General features: G+C 48.6%; 1 protein-coding gene across 11 annotated transcripts in view; it reads left to right on the top strand.

The window, feature by feature from the left end:
• Window positions 1-17,526, top strand: part of Phc2 (polyhomeotic 2) — a 98,227-nt gene that overhangs the window by 77,095 nt on the left and 3,606 nt on the right. For 7 of the 11 annotated variants that reach the window (XM_006503234.2, NM_001195130.1, XM_017320320.1 and 4 more), the window contains 5 exons: window positions 11,605-11,807; window positions 13,253-13,382; window positions 14,041-14,155; window positions 15,352-15,493; window positions 16,259-16,535. In XM_006503234.2, the coding sequence (XP_006503297.1) occupies window positions 11,605-11,807; window positions 13,253-13,382; window positions 14,041-14,155; window positions 15,352-15,493; window positions 16,259-16,535 (867 nt within the window). The other 4 variants (XM_006503237.4, XR_376334.4, XM_006503235.2 and 1 more) reach the window with 4 other exon arrangements.

Here is a 17,526-nt window from a genome sequence, read left to right on the forward strand (position 1 = left end):
TGACCCCCACATCCCATTATGTTTAGCGAAAGGGCACATGCTTGCCCTGTCTTTCAGATTCCAATCATTTCAGTTCAGGTGAGTCCAAAGACAACACTGTACACTTGCTCAAAAGTAGCTGCAGTTTGATGTAACTGGCCAGTGCTGTGAGAGGAGTCCAGATGCCACAGAGGCTTGCTTTTCTATTTCCACGTTCTGTAAAGCATACTTAACAGTAAATGTCTTCTCACCTCTCTATAAAGACAAGATGACTGACCAATGTCATGTTGTAACCAAGTCCTCGCCAGTGATGAGGGGACCAGGCCTGAACCCGTGGCGAGAAAACAGAGTTTCTGACTAGCAAGAGTTATTTTCAAAACCCTTGCTGCGCCGCCCTTGAGCCTCACACACTGCATAGTATTCCTAGTTACTGACATCCTCAGAATATTTTAACCCATGCTCATGTCACCAGAGCTCCACAGCTGTATTGACATACGGAACAAGCAAAGCAAATGACATCTAAAATTACTGTGAAACACTCACGTGTTTTTAAAAAGGGGGTTTGTTCCATTTACCAGACATCCAGTTATCAGTGCTCAGCAAATAAGATGACTGAAAGCTTAAATGGAAGCAAAAGTAAATAAATCATATATATATATATATATATATATATATATATATATATATATATGTAAGTGGCTCTGCCAAGCCTGATGTCTGTTCCATACAGAAAGAAGGAGAGACCCAGGCTGGAGAGATGGCTCAGCAGTTAAGATCACCAACTGCAGCCGGGTGTGGTGGCGCACACCTTTGATCCCAGCACTTGGGAGGCAGGGGAGGCAGAGGCAGGCAGATTTCTGAGTTCGAGGCCAGCCTGGTCTACAAAGTGAGTTCCAGGACAACCAGGGCTATATAGAGAAACCCTGTCTCGAAAACCCAAAAAGAAAAAAAAATAAAAATAAAAAAAAATCGCCAACTGATCTTCCAGAGGTCCTGAGTTCAATTCCCAGCAAGCACATGGTGGCTCACAACCATCTGTAATGGGAGCCAGTGCTCTCTCCTGGTGTGTCTGAAGAGAGCAATGGTGTACTCAGATACATAAAATAAATCTTTTTAAAAAAAAAAAGAAAGAGAAAGAGAAAGATCTGACTCTCATACTGACTCTCATATCCATGTGGTATCCCTCTGTCACACGATTAAATAAACACTGAAGAGAGTAGTGTTTTCTGAGAGAAGCCATCAGAATTGACTTGTAAAAGTCGTCTGGACCACGATGTTGGCAGGATGAACGGCTGAGGCCGGGTGCCACCTTCTGCAGTCTGACCTTGCCTGCTGCTTGTTACCCTTGATGATCCTACAGTTAGTAGCCAAAAAATAAGAAAGTTGGCATTTTAGGGGGCTTGATTGCCTTTCCTTATTACCAGCCTGGAAGATAATTAGAACACTTACTAAAGATTTCTTTTGTAAATGGAATTTTGAAAATCTTTCTTCCATGATTTATTTTTAGCATTTTAAACTGATTTTTTTTCCTACAGGCAAAACCACTTCCTGGCTAAGTTGTTTCACCCCAACCCTTATATTCCTAAGTAGGGGTCCTTCCTTTGACTTGACTTACAAAGCCTTCCTTTGGTTTCTGGGTTTCTTCTGCATTGTTTGGTGACGATCCCTAGGCTCTCTGTGAAAGATGACGTAGGAAGGAAACCTGGGGCTTGTCGTCTTGGCTTTGGTTGAATAGTCTTGTGCATTGGCTTGGCTTTCCCTGAAAGGAGAGCACTTCTGTTATGTTACAATCCTGTCAACGCAGAGGTAAATAATGACACTTCCCGAGACTGACTTTGAGTGTGCAAAGACAAGGCACAGGGTAAGCCCTTGGTGGACAGACAAAGCATTGGGGAACGGGAACAGGGCCTCTGGCCTCTGGCCTGGGTGATGTCAGCCTTAGTGAGAGTGAGGTCAGGGCCACTTCTGAGTGTTGTGCTTCATGCTTGTACTTAACTTCCTCTCTGCAGGCACGACAGGCGTGGGCATACATGTCATAGTTGGGGACACTGCTTACAGGAGCTGACAGCACCACAGGCTAAGATTTAAACCCAGTGTCTTTCTGTTTCGCTCTTTACTCAGAACCAGGATTTCCCATACACTTAAATGACTAGACACAGTAGAGACTGTGTGCCTAAAGCTATCACAGGTGGAGCCAGAATGAGCCCAGACCTGACCCAGAGCCAGAGTTCCCACTGGCCTGCCACCCTTGATCTCTAGCCTCGCCCTTGGTCCCAGATGCTGTATAAAATCTTAGTGTCTGCAGACCACTGTGATGGAGACAAGCTGCGAGACCCAGAGCTGGGCTTTCGCTGTCAAGCAGAACAGACAAGGCTTTGCCTTGCCTCTGCAACCAGGACTAGCCAGCATTCCTGGTGCTAGAAGCCAGGACAGCCTGTTGGAAGTCACTTTGTGGTCCTACAGGAGCTAATTCCACTCCCACTGCAACCTCTTCATCTGAGCTCAGCCCATTGTGGCACTCAGCCTGAGAGCTAGGGAGCAGGTCAGGGCTCTGGGTGGAACGCGCCCACTGCTCCCTTGTCCTTAGCTGCATGGGGGAGGGTGGCTGCTGCCTGATTTGATTGCTTCCCTCCTAGCTCTGGGTGACAGCTTGGAAGACATCCAGCTGTTTACAATTGAGCTTCTGCACACTCTAGCCTGTGATTTGGGGTGAGTCTGCCTCTGTCCTGAGAGACGGCATGAGAGTCAGCTGTACAGTAGTGGCTGCCAGGAGGGAGGGGTTGGTCCTCCAGCCAAGTTGTAGATAGAGACATTCAGCTCTTACCCAAAATACTGAGACGCTCGTCTGCCCTCCTGGCCTGCTAACCTAGCCTCCATGAGGTCAGCCTGAAGTGACACTCAGGCTGGCTTGAGGTCCCCTGGCTCCCCTACTTTCCCATTCTGCTGGCCAGCTCCCTCCCCCGAGGTCTGGATCCAGAGTCTTGCTTCTGTGCCTGTGAATCTCCTTGCTGTGCTGGCACAGTGGCCAACAGGACCCTCTGTCACCGCGTTTGTTCCTTCTCCAGAGAGGTTCTTCAGAACTGCAACAGCCATGGCTTGTGGCCTCCAGGTGACAGGCCTTCTGTCTAACAGCTCTGTCCTTAGAAGAACTGAAAAGTTTACAGGCATTGGCTCCCTAGGACTCAGAGGGCCCAGTGTGGGAGGAGCCTGAAATTTTCTCACCACTAAGAGCTCCTTTGGTATATGCCCTAGAAGATACCATCTTCCAAATGACATTCACTTTTGCTTGAATTCTAAAAAGCACACCTGTAACTTGTGCCATCTGCATGGGAGATGCATGTGTGGTCATTGTCTAAATTTAGTGTAAAACTTGGTGGGAGAAATGACTCATCCTAAATTGTAGGTGTGGGAGATGTGGCATTAACTAATGGTGTGTTAGGCCTGTTGAAAGATCATGTGCTACTTCCCTTCTGACTGGGATGCGGAGCGCAGCCTGGATCCTGCCTGCCCTGCTCCTTTTCCTATTAGTCCACGGCTCCCTCCCATCCCGGAGTCGCTCTCCTAGATTGCTCACCTAGATCGTTGCCAGTTCCCTACCCTGAGGTCCCAGACCACAGGTGACGCCTCAGCCTCCTTGTCATTTCCTGCCACCTGCCTCAAGTGCCCTCACACTGGTCCCAGCTAGTCACGCACAGCCCTCCCCTCCCTACCTGCTTCACCCTCGTAGCCCACTGCAGGGAAATGAAACCGCCTCTGCTCAGGTCTTTCATGACCTTCAGTGTTCTTCATGTTGCTGATGCGAAACAGGCAACAAGAGCAGCCTAAGGGAAGAGGGCGTGTTTCAGTCACGTGACAGAGCAGGCATGGCGCCGGGGGCTGGGAGCCACTGGTCACACTGGAATGGTGCCAACCCGATTTCAAGGTGGGGCTTCCCACCTCCATTAAACCTCTCTGGAAACATGCTCACAAACAAGCCCAAAGTTTAACTCATACTTGACTCTAAATCCCCTCAGTCCTGAGGCCTAGTTGCCTTATCTGAAGAAATAAGGCCCTTTCAGCTGGACTTGGTCTGCCTACCTGAGCAAAGCAGCTAATTCCCAGCAAGATCTGAATGGTTGTAGCCACACTTGCTTTTTTAAAAGAGCGTTAGCCCTGTAAATCTCTTTGTGGAGTGCCTAGATTGAACTCCAGCCCACCACTCCGACTCTGCCATGCCTGGCTTCTCTCTCTTGGGAAGGGACACCTCCCTCACTGTCACAGTGCCAGAAATTTCTCTAGGGATTTGGAATATAAGTAAAGAGATTATGAAGGTTGGCCCCAGACTTTTTCACTGGCCTAACCACTCTACTTTCCTCTCTGGGACCAGCTGTGGCCTCCTGTCTCCTGGATACAGGCTCAGCTTGCATCGTTTTGCAGGTGCTTCACATATTCTCAACAGGCTGGGCAAAGGAAAGCAGGGAGCTTGGTGGCAGCGCTGACCCTGGAGCAAGTCTGCCAGAGTGGCTTGCTTGTTGAGCCAGGTTACCAGTTACTATCTCCTTAAATTCTTTGTTAATTTCATTAGCTTGTTCTCATGCTGTAGCCAGCCAAGACATCTGTTGTCAACCTTAGACTTCTACCCTTACATACACACGTGGGGAAAACCCCTCAGCATTCTGGTATAACATAGTTTATGTGTCTGTATGTGTCGTCTGTAGATAGGGAGAACCTGGTTCTGAACCCGTCAGACTCTTGAAGGCTTGGACCAGCCTGAACTCTCTCCAGCTGGCTGGTGAGTCCTTGTAGGTGCCTTCCTGCCTCTGCATCTAGAGGTCACCCTGCCTTGACAAGGGTCTGGATCTGAGTTGGTGCTCTCACTCTCCTGTGCTGAGGAAATCCTCTACAGTGAGATGGCGAGTGGACTAAAGAATAGTAGCTGTCATAAGCAGGTCTGCAGAAATGCCACTTCTATAATAGACATTAACTAAGCCACTCACTGTCACAGCTTCAGAGAGTAGTTTTTGAATATCACCTATGACAGATCTCTTTGTAGTACCAAAGAGACCTATATTCTTTATGGCGATGAGCACTGACTTTATTCGTATTTATTATTTTATATTAGAATTCATTGCAGTTTAACAGGCCTTGAGCATGTATCGTATATTGGACATTGGGTTAGTCTCCTGGGGGGGGGGAGGTAACTGGGTCACACAGCCCCTGTTTTTGTTAGCAGAAGTGACCAGTCTCAAGAGAATGGGTTCAGAACAGTAGCATAGAAGACTTTCCTGTTTGTTTCTTGTGAAAGCTGTTTCTGCTGGAGCCTGTGAATGAGATCAGCCTAGTTGCTGATCATATGCTAAGACTGGCACATACTAGTAGTCCAGTGTGGTCAACTTAATAGCAGTTCCAACCTGCCTCTTCCCGGTGCGGCTTGGCCTACCATTTCCCCCTCCAGCCCCTGGAGCTAGAGGAGTGCCCACCATTCTGTTGAGGTGCTCACTGTAGGAAGGCATCTGAGACCTGTGGGAATCCCCCTGGCAGAGCCTTCAGCCCAGGGCATTGGTAGAGCCACTGAAGAACTGAATTCCAAAGACAGGGTTCCTTTGTCTCTTTTCTTTGCCTCAGGCCAGCAGGGCGGGTTTCTGCAAGTTTCCCGGTCAAAGCGGCTCCCCCCACCCCCACCCCTCCCAACAGGCTGCAAAGCAGTCTGGGAAAGTGGGAAGCAGATTAAATGAATCTCAGTGTGCTGAGCATGGCAGGGGGTGAGACTGTTGGGTCATTCCAGAAATAGCCCAAACTCTTTGTTACTAGAGCAGGTGATGCGCCATAGGCCTTCCTGACGGCAAAGCCACACAGCTGTGAACCTTACTGTTCACAGAACGCACACCCTTCTCTGCCCCCGGGTTCTGCCTCCTGTAATCTGTCCCAGGATTATGATGGACACTAGAACTTCTGGTGTCAGCATGAAGGAGTTTATCTTCTTGCTATGAGACCTAAAGAAATGAAAGAAAGAAAGAAAGAAAGAAAGAAAGAAAGAAAGAAAGAAAGAAAGAAAGAAAGAAAGAAAGAAAGAAAGGGAAAGAAAGAAAGAGCGAGCCTGGAGATTTGAGAGCCCCTGCTTCCCATCTGTGAGCACTGAAGTGTAACTTCAGCAGATGACTGCCTGCAAGCCTGGCCTCCTCTGTTTCACGGGGTCTAGCAACAGGTACGACTCTAAGACAGTAAGAAAGGGCTTGGAACAGGGCTAGAAAGAGCCCACAGAAGAGTAGCCGGAGCAGCTTGGGCCGAGTGTCAGTGACTCAGTGACGGTGGGTGGGCAGGGTGGCAAGGAGAGCACATTCCTTCCAGTTTCATCCCATAATGAACACCAGCACTTGGAAAGCACTCTCTTCCTCAGCCTGTGCTCGCAGGCCCCAAAGTGGCTGTTCAGAAGCAAACAGTAACCAGGTGCAGCGGGGCGCACTGTGATCCAAGCACTGGGAGGCTGGCAGGAGGCCAGCAGGGCAAAACAGGAGGGGCTCAAGTTTAAGGCTGGCCTGAGCAACTAGGTGAGACCTTCTTCTCTAGATAGGGAGACAAATGATGAACCAAAAATAGCTTATGAGTGAGCCCTCTGAGATACACAATTGATTGTCGTGTTAAGGTAACCCATGGAACAGGCTGAGAGGGCCAGGGCGGGGCATAATTCACCACTGATGGAAACAGTCCCCAGACCCTGACTAAGCCTGTGTTTGCTCAGTATAGACAGCGTTAGTAGATTCTGTCTCTGGTCTTAAGGAACATAGCCAGGGTTACTGCGCAGAAATTAACAAAGGCAGATTTGTGCTCATTATGAAGAACTTGTACTCCCGAAGGTAGCAGTAGACTGCTCAGAGTTAGTTCTTCTGTTGCTAGAAGCGTCAGGCAGACAAATGGCTAAAAGTCACTGGACAGGGAGCACTGTAGAGCGTGTTGTCTGAGTGTTGGTAGAGACTGGAGCTGGTCTTGTGCTTTTTGTGGTCCATAGGGTGTTCAAATCCACACAGGCTGTCCCACTGAGCTGTAATTTGGAGGAAACAGCCATCATTAAATGTATCGTTCAGCTCTTATATTTGAACAACATTTGTCCATCATTTTAAATAAAATCTATATTTCTTTGTATATTTAAAATATTAGAACATAAAAGCAAGTAAAAACATAAAGTCTGTGAATAAACACAGACTTTAAAATTTAAAAGAGAAATTTAGTTTGATTGCTTGTGTTATTAGCTCCATCCTAGCTATTTCTACATTGTAAATTCTTACATTGGTAGAAATCTTTATAACTGATGCAAAGTTAAAGTTATAATTTCTTACATTGATACAGGATTTATTTTGATACAGATTTAAGGTTTTCATTAGTATGAATTTCTTTTTTTTTTTTTTTTCTCGAGGCAGGGTTTCTCTGTGTAGTCCTGGCTGTCCTGAAACTCACTCTGTAGACCAGGCAGGCCTCAAACTCAGAAATCCGCCTGCCTCTGCCTCCTGAGTGCTGGAATTAAAGGCGTGTGCCACCATTGCCCGGTTTAATCTTTGTATTCTTAAATGTGTTGCATAGGCACAATGCCTGTCTAAGAGTAACAATATTAGTTTCAATTTTTGTATCAATATAAGAAATTCATACCAAGCTGGGCAGTGGTGGCACACCCCTTTGACCCCAGCACTTGGGAGGTGGAGGCAGAGGCAGGAGGACTTCTGAGTTTGAGACCAGCCTGGACTACAAAGTGAGTTCCAGGACAGCCAGGGCTACACAGAGAAACCCTGTCTCAAAAAAAACAAACAAACAAACAAATAAACCAAAACAAAACAAACAGAAGAATACAAAGATTAGACCCAGTCCTTCAATAACTGCTCTTACACACTGTCTTTAGATGATTAAACAATACGAGTTAAGGGCCAGATAGCAAATTCATGGTTCTCTTTTCAAGATATTTCAATTAGAAATGGCTGAGAGTAGTCAAGGTTTAACAGTTCAGAAAAGCTTTGCATAGATAGTCTTCAAAGGTAGCAGAAGTCCACAGAAGATGACATTTAGGTCATTTTATTCTTTCTTTTTTTTTTAAGATTTATTTGTTATCATATCTAAGTACACTGTAGCTGTCTTCAAACACACCAGAAGAGGGCATCAGATCTCATTACAGATGGTTGTGAGCCACCAGGTGGTTGCTGGGAACTGAACTCAGGACCTTCAGAAGAGCAGTTGGTGCTCTTAACCACTGAGCCATCTCTCCAGCCCTCATTATTTCTTTTTAAAGATTTATTTATTTATTTATTTTATGTATGTGAGTATACTGTAGCTGTACAGATGGTTGTGAGCCTTCATGTGGTTGTTAGGAATTGAATTTTTAGGCCCGCTGCTCACTCCTGTCAGCCCTGCTCCCTCAGTCTTTGCTAGCTCCTGCCCAAAGATTTATTTATTATTATACATAAGTACATTGTAGTTGACTTCAGACACACCTGGAGAGGGTGTCAGATCTCATTATGGGTGGTTGTGAGCCACCATGTGGTTGCTGGGATTTGAAATCAGGACCTTTGGAAGAACAGTTAGTGTTCTTACCCGCTGAGCCACCTCACCAGCCTCAGGTCATTTCATTATTAAAGATCACTTGACTAGAGACACTGTCTGCTCCAGACAGCACCCCTTTCTTGAGCATCAGTGGAGTTGCTCCAGTTGTAGCAAGACAGCCATTAGGCAAGAATTGCCTCAGTTCATCTACAGACAAAAGTACTCTCCAAGAAAAGGACACACTATGCAGAATAGCTCTGACTATGGCTCTGCCAAGACAGGGTAAGCAGTCCTTCAGAATTCTGTCAGATGATCCTGGTCCAGAAGGCTGAAGACTGATGCTCCAGCATTTTGAGGATTGAGGTAGTCAGATGTCTCTACAAATCAGTTACGTTTTGAAAGCTATGTTTTTGTGCTTCCTATATTTTCAGGTAATATTTAAGTCATTCTCAGATTTCTGACAAGGTTGAAAACTGGTTGTAGTCTCATAGCCAACTCAAGCTGTTTAGCATTAAAAGAGATGATAAAGACTTGAGAGGATGGTTTCCAGGTGGTATACAAGGTAAAACCAATACATAAGTCAGGTGAGAATTGTAAGCCTTTTAAGTTAGGATAGATGGTAGAGTGCTTTATCTAATAGACAAAATTGATGGACTGGGTGTTAGGTGTATCATACTTTATAAATTACATAATTGTAAGTAAGAGATGTGTTCAATTTATATCTGAGAGAAAAGAGCCTTTTAATTGGGCAATAAGGGGGAAATGTTGTAGGTTGCCATGATGCTGTTTGTATTTGATGCTAATTCTACTTCCTCAAGAGGGGCTGCCCCAACGAGGAGTAGATCACATACTCAGGTGGTTTTCTGTGAACCTTCTCCCCTTTTTAACAGGGCAAATAAAGGCAAGAGCCTGTGTTTGGGCAGGGGAAGGGAAAGGTGGGGCTGGAGGTTTTAGAGAGGAGAGAGAGGAAGGAGGGGGGGAGACAAGGAGACAGAAGAAGACACAGGAAGAGGAGATGGGAGGAAGATGGAGCAGAACCACATGGCCTGGAGGAGCTACAAGTAGCAGGGATCCCATAGCTGGGCAAAAGAGTAGAGTAGTGGTCGATCTGCCCAGTCCAGGCGTGCAGATGATAAATATTATAGCTGAGCTGTGTGTTCTTTACACGGGCTTATTGGGGTTGGAGATTTATTACATCATAAAATTTTGTGGGGTTTTTCCCCATTTCTAAACACTTTAACTGATTAAAAAGAATAATTCTAGACAAGAGAATTTCCAACTGGGTGTTGTGGCCCACACCTTTAATCCCAGCACTCAGGAGGTAGAGGCAGGAGAATCTCTGTGAGTTTGAGGCCAGCCTGGTCTGTACAGTGAGTTCAAGGACAGCCAGGGCTGGATATGAAAACTTTATCTCAAAAATCCAAAGCAAAAAAAGAAAGAAAAAAGAAAAATGGAACTGTCTCTGGTTTTCTACAGCAAAGCTAAGCCTGATAAAATTTATTTCACATTAACACAAACACTGAAAGGATATTTTTAAACTTGCTGATGTGGCTTTGAGTCAAACACAATTTAAGATTTTAAAAAATTATTTGTGTGCGCGCGCACGCACAAGTACAAACACATTAAAGTTCTGGTGTGGAGGTCAGAGGACAACTTTGAGGGTTTGTGTTCTCTCTCCACAATAGGATCTAAGCGTCAGACTCAGGTCAGAAGGCTGGAAGACACTGACACCCACTGAGCCCCTCACCAGCCACCTCTCCTGGGCGCCTTCTGCTCAGCTGTTCCTCACTGGCATCTGTAGGAACAGGCACCAAAGGCAGTGTTTGCATAGCCTGTACTTGGTCAGATGGAAAGGTTGGTCCCGGTGTTCTCAATCAGGAGCGCTGTAAGAAAGGGAGGCAGAGGTCAGAGGTCTGCTGGAGCCCAGCTAGAAATCGTTACTAAAGTGCTTATGTTTTTATTTCCTTGTGTGCATGATTTTCCATTTCCTGGGAATATTTTGGGTTCTTATAATGAAATAACATCTTCTTAGAAAGTGTTGTACAAAAATTACCAAAGTAACAACAGTTACTGCAATTACTTTTATTATTTTAATATTGTTTTAACTTTGTCATATACCACTGGTTTATGCTTAATATTAATAGGCTTATTGCAGTAAAGAAACAGCTTTTCCACCTCTCTCTTTTAGGAAGTTCCAGGTTAAAGGTTCCTCAGCTCACTGAACACTTGGTGGTGACAGAAAACAGCCTTGGGAAAGGGACTGGGGAGAGGGTGTGACACATCACTGGGAGATGCTGGCAGAAGGGGAGGAGGCTAGTCTTGATGGGCATGGGAAAGGTCCCATCCCACTCTCCAGAGCATTGTGTTGAGTTTTCTGAAGGAGAGGTTAGGAAGGCTGTCCACCGAGAGATGGAGGGAGTATAGTTTGCGGAGGGCTGGGTGGAGTGTACACTGCGTTCTGAGCAAGAGGTCTGAGTAAAAGCAGGAGTCAGCAGAGCAAAGTGGCGGCAGTGCCAACAGCTTCAGCATGGGAGAAACAAAACAACCCTGTAAGTCAGTGTGGTGGCGCCTGAGGAGGCGCCTGCTGGGGTCTCCACCTCCCGCTTCCCTGGGCGTCCATTTCACAGCGCTGTTAAAGTCTGACCCTCCAAGGAATCTCAGAGAAGCTTCCTTTAACCTCTCTCCGCCAAGCTGCTCTCTGATACCATGAGCCTAGGGTTAGTGGAGCTTCTTGGTTTGGCTTTAAATATCTTGGTCACTATTTGGAATTCTCTGTAAACTAACCCAGTACTGACTGAAATTTTACCTCCTCAGGGGCAGAATTCTGGCCTCTTCCACCTGGTTAGATCTGTCTTGAAAAGAATATTTAAGAAATGCTACTGGGTGCAAAGCCAAATTATTGTAAAACTGATAGTATTCATACTGGGCAGTGCAACCGTTAGCACTGTAACACTTGCAAGTAGGCTGTGGGGGGTGGGGACTGCCTGGTTGGCACCGTGGCTTGGGTGTGCACTGTGAGTGCTGGTTGTCCATCTTCAAGTTGGCCTCTGTTCTGATTAACTCTCTCTCTCTCTCTCTCTCTCTCACTCTCTCTCTCTCTCTCTCTCTCTCTCTGTCTCACAGAGACAGGGCAGGGCATTGTTCATGCACTGACCGACCTCAGCAGCCCCGGCATGACCTCAGGGAACGGAAACTCTGCCTCCAGCATCGCCGGCACTGCCCCCCAGAATGGTGAGAATAAACCACCACAGGCCATTGTGAAACCCCAAATCCTGACGCATGTTATCGAAGGGTTTGTGATCCAGGAGGGGGCGGAGCCTTTCCCGGTACGGACTACTTCTTTTCCCCTCTTTTTTTTTTAAAGTATATTTTGGATGTGTACTAGAATATTTTTACAATTCCATGTAAAATTTCTGAAAATGTGAACAGTTTGTTCTTCCCTTGCTAATTCCCCTATCTCCAGATGTTAGAATAATTTCTCTCTAGGTCTGAAATGACTTGGTGATCAAGGCTAATTGATAAGACAAGACCCCTTGGTTACAAGTTTATGCACACAGGTTCAGCTGTACTCCTGACTGGTGACCTGAGACCCCTTAAATTAGAGGGACTTAGTTCCCCTGGGGATATTTGAAGAAAAACAGTGGGCTTTGGAAAATTAGACTTTATAGAGTTTTCAATGCCAAAACATGAACAGCAAAACTTTGGCCAGTTAGCAAAAGGAACTTGTTAGTACAGAGTTCTGACATGTTAGAAATCAAAATGGTGGCATGGGAGTACGATCTGAGATGTGCTTTCTGGGAGCAGACCTTGAAAAGGCAGTGAGTGAGCTGAAGGGGCCTTCACACAGGGCCCTTTCAGGAGGGTTGTGTGGATTGGAACCCCCACCCTCCTGGGGACCATCTGCCTGTTGCTCATGCTTTGGATCCATGGGAGGTTTTATAAGTCGCCACAAGACTGAGTGGGATTCCTGCCTGCAGTGGACAAGTCTCGGTGAACCACCAACAGACACATTTGTGGCCTCTCTTTCTGAAAGTTGATCCAATGGCAGATCTCCTGGGAGCAGCTTACTGTATAAGGAGCTAGCTCTGGACCCTGCCCCCTCTCTACTCCATTCGGTTCTCCTCCTACCTGTGGAGAAACACTGGAAACCCCTGAGACTGCAGCGTGAAGGCAGGTAGAACTGCAGCTCACACCATACTGGAGCCATACTGCTACTCTGTGAGCTGGCCACCAGTTACCCAAACAAAGCAAGGGCCAAAGAGAGGCAAAGCTGCCCTTGGGGGTTGCTGGCCACAGGGCATGTCCTCTGTGGCTGGGGTCAGTGTGTCCTGCTCTCCCATGTGGCTGCCTGAGCCTCTGGCTTGACTGTGGTCAGGTATATAAAACAGTGTGAAATCAAAACAGGGTGCTGAGTCTCTTATGATTACTCTCACACATAGCCCTGCCCTCCTGGTGTCCTCTAAGTATAGGACCTGGCACCTAGTCGGGGAGTGGTGAGGGAAATGTGATATCTCCCCTTGCGCACACCTGGGCAGAGACTACCTCTGACCTCTTGAGCTGTCGCTGTACTCTGTGCCCACTGTTTCTTGCTTTGGGAACCAAACAGTAGAACAGAGCCTTGAGTGGAGCATCCTTGGATGGTGGCATGCAGGTGGCTTGGAGGGGTGGGGCTGATATCTGCCTGGTTACTTTGTACCTGTAATATAATGAGGCTGCATTACAGGGAGTCTAGATTCTAACCATTGGGGCCTTCTTGTCACCTGTCCTCTAGGTGGGACGCTCGTCCCTGCTGGTAGGGAATCTCAAAAAGAAGTATGCACAGGGGTTCTTGCCTGAGAAGCCTCCACAGCAGGACCACACCACCACCACCGACTCAGAGATGGAGGAGCCCTACCTGCAAGGTACGAGCTACAGTCACGTTCAGGGGCACAGGTCTCCTGGTATAGGCGGAAGGACAGACCTTACACTACTCCTTTCTCAGTATCTGGAAGAACCCTGACCAGGACTAAGTAACAGCTTTTCCCACTGAGCATTTCACCAGCACCCTTCAACCTCTGTCCCTGTAGAACAGGGACAGGAAAAATAAGAGCCTTCGTTCTCTGCCTCTCCGGCAACCGCATGGCTTCCGATTCATTTCCTGTAGTGGCCGTTGCCAAGTTCTAGAATGAGAGTAAGGTAGCACCAGTCAGGGGTGCCCCAACCCCATTGCTGGCTCAAGAGCCTGACTCTGAGGTGGGATGACTCGAAGGTCATGGGCAGGCAAGAACTACATTAGGTCGTGTGAGCCTTCTGCTTCTTTCATGGTCATGGAGAGGGATGCTGACCCTGCCCATGTCTGCTGTGCCCTGGCTCAGTGTGCAGGATCCATCACGAAACACGCTGTGCAGCTCCAGTGGGAGACCTAGCCTTGCAAAGGCAGAGGCAAAGCCTGTCATCTTTTGAGTGGATGCCTCTGGGTGCCACACCCCAGAGACATGAAGGGGCAGGATAGGGAGCACCTGTGCTGGTCTAGAGCCTGTCACAATTTCACCCACACTCAGTCATTTCCATACTTTACAGAATCCAAAGAGGAGGGCACTCCCCTCAAACTCAAGTGTGAGCTCTGTGGACGGGTGGACTTTGCCTACAAGTTCAAGCGTTCCAAGCGCTTCTGTTCCATGGCTTGTGCAAAGAGGTGAGTGTCTGAGCCCTGCTGCCGTGCCCTGCCCCTGTCCTGTCCCTGGGGTTGTACCTTGTGTCCTTCTTCCATAGTCATCAAAGCTTGGATGCTGTAGGTACAGCTCATCCATCCTCCGTTCCCTGGCCTGCCTGGTTAAGGCACTGTATTCAGTGCACCGGGCGAGTGCACGAGGCCCAGGAAACCAGGAGAAGGGAGTGAGTGCTGTGAGAGAAAGCACTGCTGTCCAAGCACAGAAAGCCGCCCACTAGCTGTGCCCCAAGGGCTGCCACGCCCTTAGCGAAGCCATCCACAGAGATAGCATAGCCCAGAGCCGTGGCAAGCTTTTATCCAGCCTGGAAAATTGATGATGATAAAAACCCTCTGTGTCTATTGAGAAGCTACTCCAAGGGTGGGCATGGTGCTGTAGAGCTGTAATCCCAGAACTTGAAATCCTGATGCAGGACTGATTCAAGAATGAAGTTAGAATCCACTGTACAGTAGGGGCTACCTGAGGAGACTTTGTCTCAACCCAAAACAAGGAACAGGCTGGCAGACAGCTAGACGGAGAGACTTGGTACTGGTCAGAGGAGTGTCTCAGCGTCTCTGTTAGCAGCCATGACTGCTGTCAGCATTGTCTGTAATTGTGCCCTCTATCTGGGCTGGAAAACTAAGGCATGAAGGAGCGCTTGTGCACAACGCAGGCGAGCCAGCTGATGAGGGCTTCAGGCTCACGCGTGCCCTGTGCTCTTTGTAGGAGCAGCTCTACCTTGAAAGCCCAGAGCCCGAAAAGAACCCTTGAGGTTTCATGCAGGGGTGTTGTGTGTGATGCGCCGGAGTCCGTCTTCAGCCACGTTGCCCAGGCTGTGCTGATGGAGCCAGAGCCCCTTGGTCAAGCTTTATCAGGCCAAACTCCAGCAGGACAGTAAAGAGGAGTTTCCTAGCATCGTAATGTGTGGTAGCCACAAGCACCCATGCTCTGAGGAGTTAAGCATGTCACGGGCAGTCCTTCATGTCTTCATGAGACCAGTTTTAGAAGGCAACTGTTACCACACCCTGCCTCCCAAGAAGGGCTCAGAGCTCAAGTGCCTGCCCAGAGTCTCAGTGTCCTGGAGTCAGGATTTGCACCTGTAGACAGACTGGGATTTTCCCAGACAGTGGCTGTTTGTGCCACCCACGGCCCCTGCTCTGACTCGATTGCTCCTGTCTGACAGGTATAATGTGGGATGCACCAAACGAGTGGGACTTTTTCACTCAGACCGAAGCAAGCTGCAGAAGGCAGGGACCACAACCCACAACCGCCGACGGGCCAGCAAGGCCAGTCTGCCCACACTCACCAAGGACACCAAGAAGCAGGTAAGGAGCCACACAGCCTATTCCCACAGGTGCTCCTGGGTTCAGCGGCTGCTCCTCTCAGCACTCTGCTCTCCCCTCTGACAGGTCTCATACCCAGCCTCCCGGGGCCTGAGGACATAGACCTTACCCTTTCCGGTAGTCTTTTCCTAGAACTACCCCCTCTTGGGGTTGCTAGCCATTCTTACTTCTTGGGTCTCACCCTGCTGGCCCTGTCAGACAGGCTGTCCCCTCCCTGTCGGGCTGGAGACATGGCAGCAGCCCCTTTGTTCCCCACTACCTCTCTGCCCCTGTGAAGACTGCAGGTCTCTGTCAGAGCCATGGGTATTCAGCTATTAAATATTTTCCCAGTGTCCATGCCAGGAACTCTGTTAGGCATTAATGATCCAAAGACATGGTCCTAAAGAGACTCACACCCTAGCATGGCGGCCTTCATCCTCTGTCTGTCTTGCTGTCAGTGGGTGGTAATAACTTTGTCTTGCACCTTGTTAAGAATCTGCTAAAAGCTGCAGTTCAGAATATACACACGCCAAGGAGTCCCTCTTGCTAGTCCAAGTCACGTGGGACACCACATGGAGAACAGACCTCTGTGGCACGCATGGAACAGAGTATGTGGCAGTGCTGAGGGACTGAGGGTTCTGAGCAAGAAACGCAGAAGCTGCCCCTCCAGAAAGAGTGAAGAAGAGGGAGCTGGGCCTGTCTCTGCCCCTCTTGACGCCGGAGCGGTCTGTGCTGCCGTCCTGAAGCCGTGTCTCTCTCTGCTCGCAGCCCTCAGGCACTGTACCCCTTTCAGTTACTGCCGCCTTGCAGCTGGCGCACAGCCAGGAGGACTCCAGCCGGTGCTCAGATAACTCCAGCTATGAGGAGCCCTTGTCACCCATCTCAGCCAGCTCGTCCACCTCGCGACGGCGCCAAGGCCAGAGGGACCTGGATCTCCCTGACATGCACATGAGGGACCTTGTGGGCGTGGGACACCACTTCCTGCCGAGCGAGCCCACAAAATGGAATGTAGAGGATGTCTATGAGTTCATCCGCTCTCTGCCAGGTAAGCTCCTTGGAAAGTCTTTCCCTGATGGGCTAACGGAGAGGGAGTGGGGCACCTCGCCTCCCTCCAGGAGGAGCAGGACCCAGGGTGCAACAGTGAGGGCCAGAAGGCTCCTGCATGTGAAAGCATGTGTTCTAGCACAGCACACCCTGAGGACAGAACTGAAGAGGGCTTTGGCAGGTCGGGAGACTGCCTGAGGGAGCAGTTGAGCAAGGGCAAGGACAAGCATGCTTGGCTCAGGGCGCGCTGTGCATAGCCCTTGGGATGGGGGGCAGATAGTGCCGAGGCTGCTGTCACAACTCACATGTGGAAAGGCAAATGATCAAGTATTTCAGATTCTTCCAGGGGAACCCTGAAACTTCTCAGCTTTTTGCCAGCCTCATGCATCCACTGCCAGGTCAGCAGCACTGGTGGCCACGAGCCTGTGCCAGGGTAGAGTGTGGTATAGAGGTTAGGAGCACAGACTTGGAGGTCAGACAGGACTGGGTCTAGTTGTAGCACTCTCACGTAGCCCAGTGTGTCTGTTGTCCATCACTGGACCCCACACTTGTCACAGGCCAGGTACTTCTGGTGAAGACTAGGAAGCCCCTGCAACCCTGCCTCAGGGTCCCTTATAACAGGGCAACTTTGTGTCAGCCAAGGCTGAGACAACCTGGAGGCTTCTGGGGTCATAGGGTCCTCTCATACATGGCTTGCAGGAAGGGCCTGACTGTTGGCAGGAGGCCTCTGTATGAGCCTTGTGTAGCAAGCATGACAGCAGGGTTTCCCCATAACTAGAGAGCAGCCAGAAAAGGCCATCATGCCCTCTTGGGCCTAGCCTCAGAAATCACATTCTGCTGTTTCTACAGTGTCTCATTGGTCACACAAATAAGCTCTGTCCTTTGGGGGAGCCCCCAGGCTGTCTTAGTTAGGGTTTCTATTGCTGTGCTGAAACACCACGACCAAAAGCAAGATGGGAGGAAAGGTTCATTAGACTCACAGTCCACATATA

The sequence above is a fragment of the Mus musculus genome, chromosome 4, assembly GCF_000001635.26.
Source record: "Mus musculus strain C57BL/6J chromosome 4, GRCm38.p6 C57BL/6J".
NCBI lineage: Eukaryota > Metazoa > Chordata > Mammalia > Rodentia > Muridae > Mus > Mus musculus.